Source organism: Astyanax mexicanus, chromosome 8 (genome assembly GCF_023375975.1).
Source record: "Astyanax mexicanus isolate ESR-SI-001 chromosome 8, AstMex3_surface, whole genome shotgun sequence".
NCBI lineage: Eukaryota > Metazoa > Chordata > Actinopteri > Characiformes > Acestrorhamphidae > Astyanax > Astyanax mexicanus.
The window spans coordinates 6,162,911-6,183,773 of NC_064415.1; the positions used below are offsets into that span (position 1 = coordinate 6,162,911).

The 20,863-nt window shown below is 36.6% G+C and overlaps 3 protein-coding genes across 3 annotated transcripts in view; 2 read left to right on the top strand and 1 right to left on the bottom strand.

The window, feature by feature from the left end:
- Nucleotides 1-20,863, bottom strand: part of LOC125803813 (E3 ubiquitin/ISG15 ligase TRIM25-like) — a 269,398-nt gene that overhangs the window by 31,172 nt on the left and 217,363 nt on the right. The window lies entirely within an intron of this gene.
- Nucleotides 1,318-4,760, top strand: LOC125780496 (tripartite motif-containing protein 16-like). Its single transcript, XM_049482760.1, has 3 exons — nt 1,318-1,363; nt 2,139-2,198; nt 3,301-4,760. The coding sequence occupies exons 1-3, from the start codon at nt 1,318-1,320 to the stop codon at nt 3,834-3,836; spliced, it is 642 nt and encodes a 213-aa protein (XP_049338717.1). The 3' UTR covers nt 3,837-4,760.
- LOC125803823 (tripartite motif-containing protein 16-like) lies at nt 14,966-20,052 on the top strand. The gene is made up of 6 exons (XM_049482130.1): nt 14,966-15,939; nt 16,058-16,153; nt 16,538-16,771; nt 17,408-17,567; nt 17,958-18,011; nt 19,217-20,052. Exons 1-6 carry the CDS (start codon nt 15,349-15,351, stop codon nt 19,753-19,755), a joined length of 1,674 nt encoding a protein of 557 aa, XP_049338087.1. The 5' UTR covers nt 14,966-15,348; the 3' UTR covers nt 19,756-20,052.

Here is a 20,863-nt window from a genome sequence, read left to right on the forward strand (position 1 = left end):
TGATATTCCTTATCTCATGCAAATCATATTTTTTCCTTACATTCTGTAGTTAAAATATATTACGTGGCTTACATGAGAGACACCAAAATTATGGGACCCAATACCATCACCTGTCCCATGACGTGTGGTATTTGAATTTTTAATTATTGTGTTTTGTTGGTTGGTTTATTTGCAGAATCAGGTGGTGGAAACACAGAGGAAATACAAGGAGAGAGTCCAGGAGAGAGAGAAGGAGCTTCAGGAGTTAATAGAAGCTGTGGAGAGTCACAAGGTGATTTTTAAAATAAGTAGAAGAATAAAGATCTGATTTCTCCCATTAAGGGTAATTATTTAATTACTTAACTAAAGGTGTCCTCATTTTTAAAATGTCATTTAAAGTCACATTTTATTTTAGTTTTAGTCATCAACTATCAAAATTAAATAATATTTACAGCTTCATGAAGTTCGGATTTACACAATATTTATGTCACGTCTTATTCTGTGAGATTATTGGCTGGTTGCAAATAAAAACTCTGACTACTGATAAACTCTGATGTTCCTCAGTAATCAGATTATGAAGTGCATGTAAATCCACTTATTGATGTGAATGAACTGCTCCTAACATTCTCCTCTCTCTGTGATTCCACTACCAGCGCTCTGCTCAGACAGCAGTGGAGGACAGTGAGAAGATCTTCACTGAGATGATCCTCTCCATTGAGAGAAGACACTCTGAGGTGATGCAGATGATCAGAGATCAGGAGAAAGCTGCAGTGAGTGAAGCTGAAGAACGTCTGAAGAGACTGGAGCAGGAGATCACAGAGCTGAAGAGGAGAGATGCTGATCTGGAGAAGCTTTCATTCACAGAGGATCACATCCATTTCCTCCAGGTAACAGACTCTGTTTTTCTCCCCAAATACAAAGTTTATTTTAGACTGTTTACACCATCTTTTTAATGTGATCTATATCTGATATTAGTCTGAACAGTTCTTAAACTGAAGCTCATGCACTAAAGAGCAGAGCTTCACATGAAGTTTCAGTTTCACCAGTGACTGAAAGCTGAGCTTAACAGAGAATGAGTTCCAGCTCACTTTAAAAAAGGGCATGTTGTTTGGCCACGCCCTCCTCTTTAATGTCTGTCCTTTATCTTTTTTGTTTAAACAATTTTAAGTTTTTTTATTTTACTTAGTGCTGCAGCAGCACCATCTGTTGGCTGTGTTCAGCAATTTGATTGGATATATCTTTAAAGACAGAGCGGTTGTGATGTGTACTATTTAATTCAGTATGAACAGAGACATCAGTCCAAATGTTTATGGGGTCTGTTATCTCTCTATCACACCAATGAATCCCTCATTAACTGCTGTCGCCATTTTCCCTTATGCTCAATGTAAGTTTTGACGTAAATGTTGCATGAATTCTGATCTGTCTTGGATATTGGATATGTATCAGATTTCAATAATAGATCCTTTTTGCCTTTCACACTGTCTCATACATAATTAATCTGAATCTTTTATGACTATTAAGATCAGATTTAGACCAGATTTTACCTGATTTAATTTAATATAAATATGATTTAGAACTTGTTGAAGGTATTATATGTTTGTTTTTTTCTACATGTAGTGTTTTCAGACTCTCTCAGCTCCTCCTGGATCTTCAGCATCACCTGCTTTTACTCTCAGTCCTCTCAACACTTTTGAAGTTGTTATGAAGTCTGTTTCTCAGCTGAGAGGAAAACTAGACGAATTCTGGAAAGAGGAATTTGAGAAGACATCAGCTGCAGGTATATTAAATAAATCTCATCCCATGTAAATATATGAAATGATAAGTTCATAAATAGTCATTCTGCACTCAGTACCTCATAATGACAAAGTAAAAACAATTTAGGATTTTTTAAAAAGTAAAGAGTGTGAAGAGTTTCAGAATGCACTGTAGGTTCTTCTCTAAATCCTGATGAAGTGGTCAGTAGTTTCTGGACTGAAGTGGTTGAGACTGTATATAAGGTGTGACTTTATTGTGATTGAAAGTCCAGGTAGGGTAGATTAAGACTCTACATCTACATGGAGAGAAAATCCAGTATTAGATTATTTTAATGTTGTAGTAAATGTACAGAGGGAACAGAAGCTCAGTGATGCTGTGTAGTAACTGTGTACATTTTCCTGTAGTGAAGGAAGTGCAGATCATTCTTCCTCCTGAACCCAAAAGCAGAGAAGAGTTTCTGCAGTGTAAGTCCAGCCCTTTCTCTCTCTCTCTCTCTCTCTCTCTCTCTCTCTCTCTCTCTTTCTCTCTCCCCCTTTCATTCTCACACACTCTCAGAAATAACACCACAATGTACAAATACACAAAGTTTAATCTGACATGTATACGTCTATATTAAATAATTAACTGTTATATTTCAACTGCTTACGTACAAACTTTATAAAAAACACCAACATTCATGAACTTTGATTTTGTGATAATGGCCTATCATAGTTTTGTATTTATTTAGATAAAACATAAAATTTGTGTTTTATGATAAAAAACAATGAACATTTTACTACAAATCTACAATTATTATACAACTCAATCGATTCTCTGTATAATGGATTAAAAATGAGTATATTTTCTGGATTAGCGACTGTACTGAATCTCTGTGCAATAGTGAGCACTTGTATCCAGGCTGTTTCAGAGGCAAAGTGAACATGGAAAATTTTAAAATGCCCCAATCAAACACCAAACACCAAAGAACAGTAATTTTAAAGTGCATCTACAAGCATAACCAAAAAATGTTCAGAAATGTATTGTTTCTCTGAGATTTGTGACTAAACTGCAAACTTTCACCAATCTTTCCCCAAATATAGTCTCTGATCATCTTCTTTATTTATACTGATAAACTTCTTTATTTATACTGATAAAATCCTTTATTTATACTGTAAAGTTCTATACAATTCTGGACAGTTCTGAAAACTTATTTATAGTTCTCACAGTTCCAGAAGCTTCTGGAAGTCTTTAGTATACTCAGCACTTTATATTTCACAAATATTCATAAAAATAGTTCAGTTTCAGATATGATTGTGCCACCCACTAAAGCAAAATTTCTGGGGAATAAAACTCTTTTTTTTAATTATTTTAGCCACAAAGAATTAGGAAAACACACTTAACACCTGAGAACAAAAATATATATAAAATTGTTATGTTGTGTAATTGAATAATAATGAAAATAAATCTTTTTTTTACATTATCAAACACTTTTCATAGATGCTTCCAGTATGTTCTCTGGTTATTTCAGTTTTAGGGGCTGTTTTTTGATCATTTTCTAAAAGCTGATGAGTTTTCTCTCTCTTTCAGATTCCTGTCAGCTCACACTGGATCCAAACACAGCCAATAAATACCTCCTCCTGTCTGAGAGGAACACAGTGGTGACCCACAGCAACACAGTCCAACCATATCCTGACCATCCAAACAGATTTGATGGACGTGCTCAGGTTCTGTGTAGAGAGAGTGTGAGTGGACGCTGCTACTGGGAGGTTGAGTGGAGAGGAGATGGAGGGGTTAATATAGCAGTGTCTTATAAAAGCATCTCCAGGAAGGGATCAGGCAAGGAGTGTAGGTTTGGATGTAATGATCAGTCTTGGAAATTGTTCTGTGATTCCTCCATTTACACATTCAGATACAATAACAGAGATACTGAAATCTCTGGAGTGCCCGTCTCCTCTAGAGTAGGAGTGTATGTGGATTACAGGGCAGGAACTCTGTCCTTCTACAGCATCTCTGATACCATGACCCTCATCCACAGAGTCCAGACCACCTTCACTCAGCCGCTCTACGCTGGGTTTTGGTTGAGCTCCGACTCATCAGTAAATCTTTTACTTTCAGCAAAATAGATGAACATGCAGAACAAAGGGAAGAGCTGGATGAGATCAGATAAGAACTGCAGAATCTAGACTGTAGAGCTGATCAAATAAAGTTATAATAGTGCTGGGAGATATTGTTAATATAAATAATCATAATTCTGAACGGTAATTACGTCTGTCTCAGATTAGAACTGCAGGTACATTTCCTGTATGGAAAGATTTATTCAGATTTAGCGTTAAATAGTTTAAACCGTTTATATCATTAACAGAGCTCACAGTAACAGAGTTCATATTTTAAACTTCATATTACAGAATTTTATTAATTTTTAACACATTATCATTTATTATAAACTGAATGAAAGATCACAATAAAATGTTTAAATTATTATACTGTTGTTTTATCCTCAACATTTTTGTATTTAAACAAAGAGAGAGGAAATCTGTGTGTTAATGCTTTAACTTTAATTTTACAATTAATGTAATATCAAAAGGAAAGAACAAAATATACACAACATATAGTCAAATATAATAGAAAATATACATTTAACTTACTATACACTACACACATTAACTTACACTATGAAACACAGTTTTACAATATTGCACTGTTGATTGTTGCTTAAATTTAATATATTTATCATCGCTGTCACATAAAAACATTATATCTCTAAAGTATCAACTTTACATTTCTATTTGCCCTTTCATCAGGAAATATTGACACAGTATGAAGATAAAGTATAAACATAAGATACAGTAGACATAAGGTGTTTGTGTTACAGCAGTTTTAAACTAATTAATCTAATATATGTGCTTCTATGTTGAGTTAATTTATTTGAGCATGTTATCATTTAACTCTACACAGTTCTCTGTATTAATTTGATTTTATTTGTAATGTACTCAGATTGTATTCCTGTAATCTTGTAATGTTGTGGGGTATATCTTATAAATAATAAAGTGGAAGCTGAAAGCTCAGAACAGAGGATCTAATTTGTCTAATTATTACTATTAGTTCTGGTTTTCAGAGCACTAGGAGCAGATGTCTGGGATAAATGGCTGAAGATGAAGCTGTTTTCTCATTGGTGTCTTTTGCAGCATTGAACCTAGCATTCTTAGACTACACTAGAACTAGAACTGATCCAATCAGGGTTATTATCACAACAATGGAAACAGAATATATAGAAATAAAAATATAGGGGCGCCGAGTGGTCCAGCGGTCTAAAGCGCTGCCACTATGAGCAGGAGGTCGCCGGTTCGAACCCCAGCTCATGCAGCTTTGCCATCAAGCTGCCGGCGTTAGAGGGAGCAAAATTGGCCCTGCTCCCTCTGGGTGGGTAGATGGCGCTCTTTCCCCACATCACTCCTATGGTGATGTCTGCAGCACAGGGCGTCTGTGAGCTGATGTACCGGAGCCGAGCCGCTGTGCTTTCCTCCAAGTGCGCTGGCTGCTCGGCAATGCTGCATCGGCAGCAGCTCGAAAAGAAGCGTTGGCTGACTTCACATGTATCGGAGGAAGCATGTGTTAGTCTTCACCCTCCTGGTGTGTTGAGGTATCACTAGTGATGGGGGAGTCCTAATGAATGGGTTGGGTAATTGGCCGTGTAAATTGGGGAGAAAATGGGAAAAATTAGAAATAAAATTAAAAAAAAAAAAAAAAAAGAAATAAAAATATAATAAATACATTAACTTTAACTCTTCACTCTACAACATAATTACACTGTTTTAAAATGTACTGACCAGTATCGGCGTATATAGATTTTTGATTAATCAACATCACTAAACTAATCCCTGTCAAAGGTGAGAAAAGTATCTCCATTCATTACTCTGTAGGTAGAAGTATAGATACTAGGGGTTAAAATACTTCAGTAGAAGTTGAAGTATCAACTCAAGCTTTTTACTCTTTAAGTAAAAGTATAAAAGTACTGGTTTCAAAACTGCTTAAAGTATAAAGTTAATGTAATGTAAGGGGAAAATAATAAAGCCATTACAAACAAAAGCTTAGGCCGCGCCCACAGAGTCCTATAGCGCACAAAAAACTATTTTTTTATAAGCTATAATGACTATATTCTGCTATTAAAATGTTAATGTTGATAATATAATTTGGGATTTTGCGCTAGGCTGTTCCCTGTTTTAGCTGCATATATTCTCATTGTAAATGAATGTATTTTAGTAGAATGTAAATATATTAAAGAAGCTTAGTTTGTCTGGAGTTTTTTCTGTAGCATAAAACCCATAAAGCTATAAAAACTGTGCTACTTTACTTCACCTACTGATTTCAAAAGACTAAAAGACATTTTTCTCTCTTTAAAGCTCTTAAAAGATATGTTCTATTACATGAAATAAAGTTAACAATTAAAAAGGTTAAAAAGAAGAGAGGAGAATTAGCTCTGGAGAGTGTCTTCCGTGTTTATCAGATTGCTTCTAAGTGACTGAAATTAATGGGGTTTTATGGAGGATTTAAGCTATAAGTCTGAGTTCATAAGTGTTTTAGAATAATTAAAATAAAAACAGAACTATATCACATGATTCAGCACTGCAGAAACATTTTCTAAAGCTTTTAAACTCCAGTTATAAACCTTTTAAACTCCAGTTAGCTCTCTAACCACTCAGCACACATTAGCATCAATGCTAACTAGCTCCTCTCTTCTCTAGAACCTGTTTGATGTAGAAAAATTTACATTTAAAGGTAAACTTTCTTTGCTGTTTTAGTAAAATGAATCATTTTGATTTGTAAAATCAGAAGAATATTCAAAACAAGTAGTTAGACTCTATTTTAACTTGGAGTTTTTAAAGGAGTTGAGGCTAATACTAATGCTTATGCTAATAACCATGAAGGAGGGGGCATGTTTGTTTACTTTGGGTTAGATCCTGTGCTGCACTGATATAGATTTAAACCCACAGTGATAATAAACGTATAGAATAAGTAATATAATAAACTCAGGTAATCAGAAGGACAGTAATTAGAAGAAGAGCAGAATTTAGCTTCAACAACAGAGTTTTAAACAGAAACAACACAGAAATATGGGGGTCTTGAGGAGCTCCATTTAACTTATATCCTCCACCTTAAACAGAAGAGGAGCTGGTAAATTAGCTAGTTAGATTATTAATAAATATTTACAGCTTCTCATTATCTCAGTGTTTTATTATATACATAAGAAATGAGTGAAATGGTTCTGTTTTACACCAGCCAGAGCTGTATAGAGAGAGAGAGAGTCGCTTCAGCTCCGTTTGCTCCAATCTTCACTTTTTAACAGCAATGTCGACTCGTGGAGCTTCTCAATAGTTCCTGTAATTTAGCGACTAATACTAGCAGCCCCACAGAGCTGCAGCAGAGTACAGCGTTAGTGCTGCACTTTTACAGGATAAAACCATTAAATATCCTGATTTAATACTGTCAGCACACCTGAATCTATTTAACATGTAGAGTACAGCATGATCCCCACTAAATTACCATCGTTAAGATCGTTAACAGAACAGATTAGGGTAAATTAGACAGAGCTAGATAAATAATCCTGTGTGTGTTTGTAGGTTTTGTATTCTTGTTACTGAATGTAACTACTCCATTAATTTTAAGATAAGACTATTAATTCTGAATAAATAAATAATATCATAAGGTCTGAATTCATGGAACTGATTTATATGAAGAATTGTATAGAGAATGTATAAATTAAATTAAGGCAAAAAAAAAAAAGAAAAAAAAACTATACACACTTATGGATTAATCATTTTTACTAACCCTTTGTTTTTGTTTTTTATTCTGTTTTTATTTCATATTACATTTTATTGTTAATGACTGTTTACAATGTTGAGTTTGTCATTGTACATATTTTAAATGTCTCAGTGTAGCGGATGAGAATATAAATAATATTTTATTATTTAATTTCACATGAAATCCTTCTCTAATTATCTTTGTTATATTTTTGAGTATTTTTCTGTATTTCTGGGTATTATTTATTTTATACTTGTGATTTTTTTTGGGCGATTTCAAGCTGTAATATTGATTTTAAGCTGAACTGCGGAGCAGACTTTTATTTTGAAATCGCGCGAGTTTTCAGTGTCAGCGCGGGCTTCTCCTCAGTTCGCGCTAAATACTGCTGAGGAGAGGTGGGTGTTTACTGTGCTCCTGATAAAATACTGTTTTAAAGCTGTTCAAGCACTTATAGTGCACTAAATCTGTACTCTTACATGTGTTTTAGTACTAAGAGTAAGATATCTCTGGATGTGTGGGTAGTTCGTTTGTGTAGAGAGTTTTTTAATTTAAGTACAGCAGACTTAGTGGAGTTAAGGGAGATACGGATACCAGTTAAGCTAATATGGTGTGCTTTTCTTCTCACAGCTGCATGTGTGTGTGTGTGAGAAGGACCAGAATTCACTCTATGCTGTGTTGTATGCTACTCTCATGCACAGGTACTGCCACAGGTTAATTGGTTAATTGTCTAATTAATTTAGCTAATTGTTTAATTGCACCAGCTGTTTATTTTTATTGGAATTTGTTTTGTTATAATGAAATTAATGTTCAGAAAAGAAAAAAAAATACGTCATTTATGGGAGTCTCTCTATATATGTGCATGGGGTAATGTATTATGGTAATGTATAATATTGTATTTTATTTCATAGCTATAGATATATTCTTAATTAATGTTTATTTTCATAACATAGTACTCTATATTTGTGATACAATATTTTATAATGTCTATTTTATTGTGTGTTTTATCAACCTGATGTAGAAAAAAAAAAGTGTAGATCAGTTCGCGCTAAATACTGCTGAGGAGAGCTGCATGTGTGTGTGTGAGAAGGACCAGAATTCACTCTATGCTGTGTTGTATGCTACTCTCATGCACAGGAACAGGAAATAGAGAGAATAAAACTCCCGTTGTATGGCAGAGTGTGTCCCGTGTTTCCATCATCGCATTCACAACGCAGAGGGTGGCCAAGCCTACTAGAAGAGAGAGAGAGGGACACACACACTCAAACACGAGCCGGCTACATCAGTTTGAAAAGTTAAAATTATACAGACTTCTCATGAAATAAATGTGTTGTTGTTAGTACGTCAGAATCTGATTTTAAAACATCCCCAAACCACCATCAGTGTAATTATATCAGTTAACATTAGGATATAAAAGCTTTTCATTACAGTACGATAACCAAAACTCAAAGCTCATAAAAAAATACGTTTTCACATTTAAACAAAGCCTATCAATGGAATTACATGTACAGAAAGGATTTCTATATAAATATTGTAAATTACTGCATTCTTTAACTATTAATGACTAAAACTGCAGTTCTGTCTCAGTGTTTAAATTGCTGATATTAACTTTCTGGAACTATTGGAGCTCCTCATGGGTCTCGAGAACACCAAGCATTTAGGACTTCCGCTGTAGCGACTCTCTCTCTCTATATCGGAGTTTTAATGTCTAGTAGCCTCTGTGCTAGCTAACGCTAACAGGCTAGCTAATGCTAACAGACTAGCAAACGCTAACCAGCAAGCTAACGCTAACAGGCTAGCTTAAGCTAAGCGGCAAACTAACTCTAAGCAACTAGCTAACGCTAACTGGCAAGCTAACGCTAAGCAACTAGCTAATGCTAACCGTTTGCTTTGGCTCAGTTAACCTACAGGAGAGAAACTCCTGTTTATGATTTAAACTATAGAACAGTATGTGCTGAAGCCAAACGCTCAATACAGCCAAACAATTAAACAGTGTGGAAATCCCAGCTCCCTAACTAGTAAATATAGCCTTCGCATTTATATTACATTATGTGTTCATCTCGTAAATATAATATACTGTCTTGAAGGCATTATTAATTGGGACTTGATAAAATACAGAATGTAAATTGATTATTTACAAAAAAATAGTTAGCTAACCTTTCTAACTCCTTCATTGATTTCACTGATTGAGTAAAAACTGCGGTAATAAGAAGCTCTAAATATCAGTTAATTGGTTAAGTTACCCACTGTTGTTACCAGATTCAGCGTTTTACCGAGCCCATTATTAGTGTGGGTGTGGTACTGAATCAGGTGTAAATGATAGAGATTAATAAATGTGTGTCTTGGTGCTAAAATGTGTGTGTAGTGTGTAAACAAAAAGTGATTAGGTTGTTGTGGGCTATTGTAATGCTGGTGTCTGGTGTGGCCGCTGTAATGAGTAAATGGCAAATTCTGTAGTTAGGAACTTTACTTACATTACTTGTATTATTTATTATTATCACAGATGACAGCCACACTCCACTGGATATCTTTAAAATGTACTTTCCAGAGGATGCTCTGGCAGCCTGCTCAAGGAATAATCTGGACAATTTACACTGGAAAGAACTACTTTTCCACAGACTAGATTCTCTTATTACTCTGTAATGTCACTGACTGACTGAGGTAAGATAATATTGTTGTAATTTTATGTGTCAGGATTTTACCCATATTCTGTGTGTGTTTTAAATAATCTGTAAAAGAGTTTTCATTGCCTTTTTTTTTTTTACAATGCACACTTTCCAAATGTAAAAGTGTCTCAAACATTCAATGTTTGAGCCATTAGAATTCAAGTGAGTTTAGAGTACTAAAACTTTTTTAAATAGTGTAATTCCAGATAGCTTAACTCTGTATCATTATTATTGTGAATACATGGGGAGAGTATAAGCTAAAAATCAGTTGTGACTAGTGCTGGACGATATGGCCAAAATTTATATCACGATATATTCCTTAAATTTCGGTCGATACGATATATTTTCGATATCGATAAATACTTTGAAGGCCTCAGAAAAAGAATCCCTGCAATCTCTGCAGCTTGCACTGCAAATTTAAATTATTATTTAACTGTGTATTTGCACTTTTTGTATCAATCTATCTAATGGAAATCTGTACCTACTACTGTATGAAAATGTTTTTTAAGTCTTTGAAACCTCCTTTCACAAAAACTTTAATACTTTAGAAATAAAAGTAGTCAAAATAAATCAATGCTCAATTTTATTTGCATATAGCAAAATAATAACATGACATCCCTGTCAAACATAAGCCTATATAACTATTACCAATAAAAATAACTTTAAATTAGGACAGAGGCAGAGCTTCTTATTCATTGTAAACAAATTTAACAGATTAAAACAAAAGTGTTTTAACTAGGATATATAATACAAGAAGCCTTTATATACATAAAAGCAACAAGATTTTCCCGTCAAATAAACAAACCTATAGGATTTTTCAACTATAAATAACTTAGTGACAACATAATCTATTAAAGTGCTTCAGCCAGAATACAAGAGGTATTCAACATGATATCAACGGCAAATAAACAAACCTAACGGATTCATAAACTTTAAATAACTTAGTTTCAACATAATCTATTAAAGTGCTTTAGTCAGAATACAAGAGGTATTCAACATGATATCCACGTCAAATAAACAAACCTAACGGATTCATAAACTTTAAATAACTTAGTTTCAACATAATCTATTAAAGTGCTTTAGTCAGAATACAAGAGGTATTCAACATGATATCCACGTCAAATAAACAAACCTAAAGGATTCATAAACTTTAAATAACTTAGTTTCAACATAATCTATTAAAGTGCTTCAGTCAATATAAGGAAAATATTGTATGTAGTGAAGATGCTTGAGGTGGTGGAACAGATTAGATGTATTAACGTTACGCTGCTTGTCGGCTCCACTCACCGGCACAATTTGCAGCAAAGCGGCAAGCGAGCGGACTCGCGGCTGGGCGAGCGGACCCGCGGCTGGGCGAGCGGAGCCGCGGATGAGCGAGCGGACCCGCGGCTGGGCGAGCGGACCCGCGGCTGGGCGAGCGGAGCCGCGGATGAGCGAGCGGACCCGCGGCTGGGCGAGCGGAGCCGCGGATGAGCGAGCGGAGCCGCGGATGAGCGAGCGGACCCACGGCTGGGCCAGCGGAGCCGCGGATGAGCGAGCGGACGCGCGAATGGGCGAGCGAAACAGCGGCTGACCGAACCGAGTCTACCCTAGCCTTGGATCCGCTCGTCCCGGCTCCGTTTCGAGACATTTTAGATGCGTAGCGGAGCGGACCTGAACCTAACCTAGCCTAGCCTAGCCATTTTAACCTAGCCTAGCCTATCTGGCTACGTGCCTGTGTGATTGCGTCATCACGCACTGAGGTAGCACAGCTATGGGGGCTGAATGTGTTTGGCTCTGCGGCGAGCTGACGCCAGTAAAAAACGCCTGTCCGTGACAGATTCTGTACATAATACATATCGATATACCACAAAAGTGATATCACCGTTATTGAAACATTTCTTATCGCGATAAATACCGATATCGAATTATTGTCCAGGCCTAGTTGTGACCAAATATTGGCTTTAAATATCGGTCATCTGCCACTTGTGATCTTTAAATATTAGCATCGTCATCGGAAATTAAAAATACAATAAAGGTCGATCACTAGTCTATACATTCCTCTATATACACACAGTACTAAGGAGTGGTTCAGAGGGAGCTGTGCCATGTGTGGCTGTGCTGGGAGTGTGTGATGAGATGTTGGGAATTTTAAAGAAAAGCGTAAATCAGATTGATTCACACAGCATATAATTTAAAATGTCGTAAGTTCTTTGATTCTACTGATTTTCACGGTTCTAGCTAAAAAACTGTGACCTGCTGAGCCTTTCAATTTTTTTGCCTATGGGGAAATTTTTAGCTGAAAAATGCCCGCTGTAAGAAAACCGTACGAAGTATTGTTCCAAAAAGCACAAGCAACGTAATTCAGTGGTTGTAACATGAAAGCAGTAGGAGGAGAAGCATATAGAAAAACGCAAATAGAATAATAATAATAAGATTTTTTCCAAGCCAACTTGATAATTCTCAATCACAGTGGATATAAGTTGCCTAGCTGGTGAACTATCTCTGTTTTGTGTGTGAAAGCTGGTTAGCTATGCTAGTGTAAATAGCTGTAAATAAGATTAAATAGGCTGTTGGAATGCTAGGTTAGCATATCTAGCTACTTCATGATCAGTGTTCACAGCAGTAGCTACTTCAGACTGCATTTACTTTAAATATGATACGACCAGAAACCACTTAATATGAACTGCTCATACTACTACTACTACTACTACTACTACAGGTGCTGGTCAACGAATTAGAATAATTTGAAATAGTGCAATCATGAAATTCTTTGAATGCATTTTTTGTGCAGAAAGCAAATCAGGTGTTCACCGCACCTGTCCTACTCGTTAGACTAATCACAGAACTTGTTACCTGGAAAAATATTTGCTCAGCTGAGCTTTCCAAAAGGCCCATTTAGGCCATTTAACTGTGACACTGTTGTTTTATTGAATTGGAATAATGGAGAAACCGTTTCATTGAATTAGAATAATTTTTATTATAATTACAATCATCACTTTCTCAGTATTTTGTGGCTGCCCCCTTGGCTTGTATGACTGCCTGAAGTCTCCGCGGCATCGATTTGACCAGCTTGTCGCAAGTTTCCGCACTCACAGCTTCCCAGGCAGTGGCGATGTTCTGCTTCAGTTGGTCCAGCGTAGTAGGCTTTCTGTCGCAAATTTTCCGCTTGACGATGGCCCAAAGGTTTTCAATGACATTGAGGTCAGGCGAGTTGGCCGGCCATGCCAAAACTTCAAGCTGTTTTTTAGTGAACCAATCTTTGGTCGACTTTGCCGCATGAGCCGGTGCAAGATCCCGTTGAAATATGAAGTCTTCTTCGCCGAACTGTTCCTCAACAGTCGGAATCAGGAACGTTTCCAGAACATCTTGATATACGGCAGCATTGACTGTCTTCTTGAGGAAGCAGAGTTTCCCTACACCTCGAGCGGACATGCATCCCCAGACCATAACTCTCTGGGGAAACTTGACAGATCTTTTCACGCACTCGTGGTTGTAGGTTTCGCCACCACGACGCCAGACACGAGGACCTTGGTCACCGAAGGAGATGCAGAAGCGTGATTAGTCACTGAAGACCACTTTCTGCCAGTCTTCAGCAGTCCACTCGCCGTGTTCTTTGGCCCACTTCAGCCGTTTCTCCATTTGTTTCTTGTTCAGCATCGGTTTTACTGCTGGAACGCGAGATTTGAAGCCGAGTTCGCGCAGACGACGGTAAGTGGTTGATCTGGAGACGTCAGCGCCGGTCTGCTTGTTCCACAAGTCGGTGAGCTCGGAAGTGGACTTGAACCGGTTGCTGACTGCGATCTTTCTCAGCTGCTTGTTGTCGCGAGCAGAAGTTTTTCGGACGCCGGAACAGTTTGTGCGCTTGCTGCAGTTTTTCTTGAGAGCTTTGCAGACGGAAGACTGGCTGATGCCGAGCTGCTCAGCAATTTTAGTTTGGGTCAAGCCTTGTTGGCGAAGGGCTTGAATTTGAGCCACTATTCCGGTTGAGAGGTCGCGCTGCTTACCCATGATTGATTTTACAACTTAGAAATTCTTCAACCCTGACTTTATACTGCACAGTGAACACTCTTCACAGAAAACAAAAATTCGAGCATTTATTCTAATTCAATGAAACGGTTTCTCCATTATTCTAATTCAATAAAACAACAGTGTCACAGTTAAATGGCCTAAATGGGCCTTTTGGAAAGCTCAGCTGAGCCAATTTTCCAGGTAACGAGTTCTGTGATTAGTCTAACGAGTAGGAAAGGTGCGGTGAACACCTGATTTGCTTTCTGCACAAAAAATGCATTCAAAGTATTTCATGATTGCACTATTTCAAATTATTCTAATTCGTTGACCAGCACCTGTACTACTACTACTATACACACAGACACAAAGTGAGTTGACCGCAGTGTTTTAAAGGAATTGGGAGCTGAATGATCAGGGAGGTCAGTCAGATCTGGATTATAAGATATTAAACATATTAAACTATATAAATCAGTTTAGAATGTTGTGTTATATGTTTAAAAACTACATTTTACTACTTAGTAATAATCTGAACTGAAGGGTATTACTTATAATAACATAAATATCAGATCGGTATTGTCTAAAACTCAGCAATAAGAGTCTCTCAGTAGCTGAACAGACTTTAGTCCTGTCTCTGTTTCTCTTTCTTTAATGCTCAGGACCCCACAGGACTGCAGTAAAACTGATTAGCATGGTGGTGGTGTAAGAGGTGTTTGTGTGTGTTGTGCTGGTAGAAGTGGATCAGACACAGCAGTGCTGCTGGAGTTTTTAAAACACTCCTGCAGCTCTGAAAGGGCTTGTTAATGAGCTGATTATTTGGGCGTTTGAGAGGTTCAAGCTGCCAATGTTGGGTTCTTGAACACCCTTGTTGAGTCCAAATTCCATCTGATTGTTGTGTCTTATCTTGTCTACTCTTCTGAATATTCAGTGCAATTACACATTCTCACCAGAGAGGTCTCCAAATCCCCGTTCTCACAAACGTGCAGCCTGTTCCTTTAAGTGAGAGTGAAAGTAAAATCTGATCATTTCCTGGATTCCCTGCAGGTTTTCCTGAGTCTCTACAATAATTCCTGTTTGAGTCAGACAGTGTGAGTATTGTTATCTTGGCTAATGAGTAGAATTACAGGATAGTTCTGTTCACTTCTCTCCAACAGAGAACCAGGAAACAAAATCTTCACACTGTAAAATGGCAGAAGCCAATGTTTCACTGGCTCAGGATGAGTTCAGCTGTTCAGTCTGCCTGGATCTCCTGAAGGATCCAGTGGCTATTCCCTGTGGACACAGTTTCTGTATGGTGTGTATTAACAAGTGCTGGGATGAGGAGGATCAGAAGAAGATCTACAGCTGCCCTCACTGCAGACACACCTTCACCTCAAGACCTGTCGTGAGTAAAAACACCATGCTGGCTGAGGTGGTGGAGAAACTGAAGAAGACGAGACTCCAGGCTGCTCCTCCTGATCACTCTTCTGCTGATCCTGAAGATGTGGAGTGTGATTCCTGTACTAGGAGAAAACACAAAGCCGTCCAGTCCTGCCTGGTGTGTCTGGCCTCTTTCTGTGAAGCTCACCTCCAGCCTCACTACCAATCTCCAGCCTTTAAGAAGCACAAGCTGGTCAAAGCCTCCAGACGACTCCAGGAGCAGATCTGCTCTCAGCACGATAAACTGCTGGAGGTTTACTGTCGCTCAGACCAGCAGTGTATCTGCATGCTGTGTATGCTGGATGATCATAAAGCACATGATACAGTGTCACTTGCAGCAGAAAGATCTGAGAAACAGGTCAGTGTGTAAATGGAGTAGCTACTCCAGATTATAGGACCTAATACCTTCACCTGTCCCATGACATGTGGCATTTTAATTTTTAATTAATGTGTTTTGTTGGTTGGTTTATTTGCAGAAGCAATTGGTGGAAACACAGAGGAAATACAAGGAGAGAATCCAGGAGAGAGAGAAGGAGCTTCAGGAGTTAACAGAGGCTGTGGAGAATCACAAGGTGATTTTTTAAAATAAGTAGAAGAATAAAGATCTGATTTCTCCCATTAAGGGTAATTATTTAATTACTTAACTAAAGGTGTCCTCATTTTAAAAATGTCATTTAAAGTCACATTTTATTTTAGTTTTAGTCATCAATTATCAAAATTAAATCATCTTTACAGCTTCATGAGTTAAGAAAAGCCACAGCATGAAGTTTGGGTTAATGCAATATTTATGTCACATCTTATTCTGTGAGATTATTGGCTGGTTGCAAATAAAAACTCTGACTACTGATAACCTCTGATGTTCCTCAGTAATCAGATTATGAAGTGCATGTAAATCCACTTATTGATGTGAATGAACTGCTCCTAACATTCTCCTCTCTCTGTGATTCCACTACCAGCGCTCTGCTCAGACAGCAGTGGAGGACAGTGAGAAGATCTTCACTGAGATGATCCTCTCCATTGAGAGAAGACGCTCTGAGGTGAGGCAGATGATCAGAGATCAGGAGAAAGCTGCAGTGAGTGAAGCTGAAGAACGTCTGAAGAGACTGGAGCAGGAGATCACAGAGCTGAAGAGGAGAGATGCTGATCTGGAGAAGCTTTCATTCACAGAGGATCACATCCATTTCCTCCAGGTAACAGACTCTGTTTTTCTCTACAAATACAAAGTTTATTTTAGACTGTTTACACCATCTTTTTAATGTGATCTATATCTGATATTAGTCTGAACAGTTCTTAAACTGAAGCTCATGCACTAAAGAGCAGAGCTTCACATGAAGTTTCAGTTTCACCAGTGACTGAAAGCTGAGCTTATCAGAGAATGAGTTCCAGCTCACTTTAAATAAGGGCATGTAATTTAGCCTCTTTCTGTCATTCATTTCTTTTGTTTAAACAATTCTAAACTTTTTATTTTTCTTTGATCTTTTCTTTGAGCCAGCTAATGGCTGTGTTCAGCAATTTCATTGGAAATATATTTTCCAATATATTTCTACCACTGAAACCCTCCCTCACTGCTGTTGTCCATTTTCCCTTATGCTCAATGTAAGTTTTGATGTAAATGTTGCATGAATTCTGATCGGTCTTGGATATTGGATATGTATCAGATTTCAATAACAGATTTTTTTTCCTTTCACACTGTCTCATACATAATTCATCTGAATCATGAATGACTAATAAGATCAGATTGAGACCAGATTTTACTTGGTTTAATTCAATATAAATATGATTTAGAAATTGTTGAGGGTATTATGTGTTTGTTTGTCTACATGTAGAGTTTTCAGACTCTCTCAGCTCCTCCTGGATCTTCAGCATCACCTGCTTTTACTCTCAGTCCTCTCAACACTTTTGAAGTTGTTATGAAGTCTGTTTCTCAGCTGAGAGGAAAACTAGACGAATTCTGGAAAGAGGAATTTGAGAAGACATCAGCTGCAGGTATATTAAATAAATCTCATCACATTTTCTATGTAAATATATGAAATGATAAGTCCATAAATAATCATACTGCACTCAGTACCTCATAATGACAAAGTAAAAACAATTTAGGATTTTTTAAAAAGTAAAAGAGTGTGAAGAGTTTCAGAATGCACTGTAGTTTCTTCTCTAAATCCTGATGAAGTGGTCAGTAGTTTCTGGACTGAAGTGGTTGAGACTGTATATAAGGTGTGACTTTATTGTGATTGAAAGTCCAGGTAGGGTAGAATAAGACTCTACATCTACATGGAGAGAAAATCCAGTATTAGATTATTTTAATGTTGTAGTAAATGTACAGAGGGAACAGAGGCTCAGTGATGCTGTGTAGTAACTGTGTACATTTTCCTGTAGTGAAGGAAGTGCAGATCATTTCTGAACCCCAAAGCAGAGAAGAGTTTCTGCAGTGTAAGTCCAGCCCTTTCTCTCTCTCCCCCTTTCATTCTCACAGACTCTCAGAAATAACACCACAATGTACAAATACACAAAGTTTAATCTGACATTTATACATCTATATTAAATAATTAACTGTTATATTTCAACTGCTTATGTATAAAGAAAAAAGACCCACCAACATTCCTTATGAACTTTGATTTTGTGATAATGGCCTATCATAGTTTTGTATTTATTTAGATAAAACACAAAATTTGTGTTTTATGATAAAAACAATGAACATTTTACTACAAATCTGCAATTATTATACAACTCAATCGATTCTCTGTATAATAGATTAAAAAATGAGTATGTTTTCTGGATTAGCGACTGTACTGAATCTCTGTGCAATAGTGAGCACTTGTATCCAGGCTGTTTCAGAGGCAAAATGAACATGGAAAATTTTAAAATGCCCAAACAACAAAGAACAGTAATTTTGAAGTGCATCTACAAGCACAACCAAAAATGTTCAGAAATGTATTGTTTCTCTGAGATTTGTGACTAAACTGCAAATCACTTTCACCAATCTTTCCCCAAATATAGTCTCTGATCATCTTCTTTATTTATACTGATAAACGTCTTTATTTATACTGTAAAGTTCTACACAATTCTGGACAGTTCTGAAAACTTCTTGATAGTTCTCACAGTTCCAGAAGCTTCTGGAAGTCTTTAGTATACTCAGCACTTTATATTTCACAAATATTCATAAAAATAGATCAGTTTCAGATATGATTGTGCCACCACTAGAGCAAAACCTATATTTTGTATATTCTAATTTTATTGTATTATTTTATTTTATCTTATTTTATCTATATATCTATTTTAATAACAGCTCTTGGTTGTAAACTGGATCGTAAGATCACAATTTCGTTCCACCTCATGTACCACATGTGATGCGAATGACAATAAAATCTCCTTGAATCCTTTAATCCTTGAAACTTTCTGGGGAATAAAAACCTTTTTATTTTTTAAAGAATTAGGAAAACACACTTAACACCTGAGAACAAAAATATACATAAAATTGTTATGTTGTGTAATTGAATAATAATGAGAATAAATCTTTTTTTTACATAATCAAACACTTTTCATAGATGCTTCCAGTATGTTCTCTGGTTATTTCAGTTTTAGGGGCTGTTTTTAGATAATTTTCTAAAAGCTGATGGGTTTTCTCTCTCTTTCAGATTCCTGTCAGCTCACACTGGATCCAAACACATCCAATAAACAGCTCCTCCTGTCTGAGAGGAACACAGTGGTGACCCGCAGCGACACAGTCCAGCCATATCCTGACCATCCAGACAGATTTGATAGACGTGCTCAGGTTCTGTGTAGAGAGAGTGTGAGTGGACGCTGCTACTGGGAGGTTGAGTGGAGAGGAGATGGAGGGGTTTATATAGCAGTGTCTTATAAAAGCATCTCCAGGAAGGGAGAAGGCTTGGAGAGTTTGTTTGGGGGTAATAATGATCAGTCTTGGAGATTGTTCTGTAATTCCTCCAGATACACATTCAGTTACAATAACAGAGAAACTGTAATCTGCGGAGTGCCCGTCTCCTCTAGAGTAGGAGTGTATGTGGATCACAGGGCAGGAACTCTGTCCTTCTACAGCATCTCTGATACCATGACCCTCATCCACAGAGTCCAGACCACCTTCACTCAGCCGCTCTACGCTGGGTTTGGGTTGAGTCTCGACTCATCAGTAAATCTTTTACTTTCAGCAAAATAGATGAACATGCAGAACAAAGAGAAGAGCTGGATGAGATCAGATAAGAACTGCAGAATCTAGACTGTAGAGCTGATCAAATAAATTTATAATAGTGCTGGGAGATATTGTTAATATAAATAATCATAATTCTGAACGGTAATTACGTCTGTCTCAGATTAGAACTGCAGGTACATTTCCTTTATGGAAAGATTTATTCAGATTTAGCGTTAAATAGTTTAAACTGTTTATATCATTAACAGAGCTCACAGTAACAGAGTTCATATTTTAAACTTCATATTACAGAATTTTATTAATTTTTAACACGTTATCATTTATTATAAACTGAATGAAAGATCACAATAAAATGTTTAAATTATTGTACTGTTGTTTTAACCTCAACATTTTTATATTTAAACAAAGAGAGAGGAAATCTGTGTGTTAATGCTTTAACTTTAATTTTACAATTAATGTAATATCAAAAGGAAAGAACAGAATATATACAACATATAGTCAAATATAATAGAAAATATACATTTAACTTACTGTACACTACACACATTAACTTACACTATGAAACACACAGTTTTACAATATTGCACTGTTGATTGTAGCTTAAATTTAATATATTTATCATCGCTGTCACATAAAAACATTATATCTCTAAAGTAGCAACTTTACATTTCTATTTGCCCTTTAATCAGAAAATATTGACACAGTATAAAGATAAAGTATAAACATAAGATACAGTAGACATAAGGTTTTTGTGTTAAAGCAGTTTTAAACGAATTAATCTAATATATGTGCTTCTATGTTGAGTTGATTTATTTGAACATTTTATCATTTAACTCTACACAGATCTCTGTATTAATTTGATTTTATTTGTAATGTACTCAGATTGTATTCCTGTAATCTTGTAATGTTGTGGGGTATGTCTTATAAATAATAAAGTGGGAGCTGAAAGCTCAGAACAGAGGATCTAATTTGTCTAATTATTACTATTAGTTCTGGTTTTCAGAGCACTAGGAGCAGATGTCTGGGATAAATGGCTGAAGATGAAGCTGTTTTCTCATTGGTTTCTTTTGCAGCATTGAACCTAGCATTCTTAGACTACGCTAGAACTAGAACAGAT

Excerpts from the sequence above, each read along its gene's own strand:
- LOC125780496 (XM_049482760.1), top strand. The coding sequence starts at position 1,318 with ATGAATCCCTCATTAACTGCTGTCGCCATTTTCCCTTATGCTCAAT. Across the intron at positions 1,364-2,138 it reads CATTTTCCCTTATGCTCAAT|TGAAGGAAGTGCAGATCATT; the intron begins GTAAGTTTTGAC and ends ATTTTCCTGTAG. Across the intron at positions 2,199-3,300 it reads CAGAGAAGAGTTTCTGCAGT|ATTCCTGTCAGCTCACACTG; the intron begins GTAAGTCCAGCC and ends TCTCTCTTTCAG.
- LOC125803823 (XM_049482130.1), top strand. The coding sequence starts at position 15,349 with ATGGCAGAAGCCAATGTTTCACTGGCTCAGGATGAGTTCAGCTGTTCA. Across the intron at positions 16,154-16,537 it reads AGGCTGTGGAGAATCACAAG|CGCTCTGCTCAGACAGCAGT; the intron begins GTGATTTTTTAA and ends TTCCACTACCAG. Across the intron at positions 17,568-17,957 it reads TGAGAAGACATCAGCTGCAG|TGAAGGAAGTGCAGATCATT; the intron begins GTATATTAAATA and ends ATTTTCCTGTAG.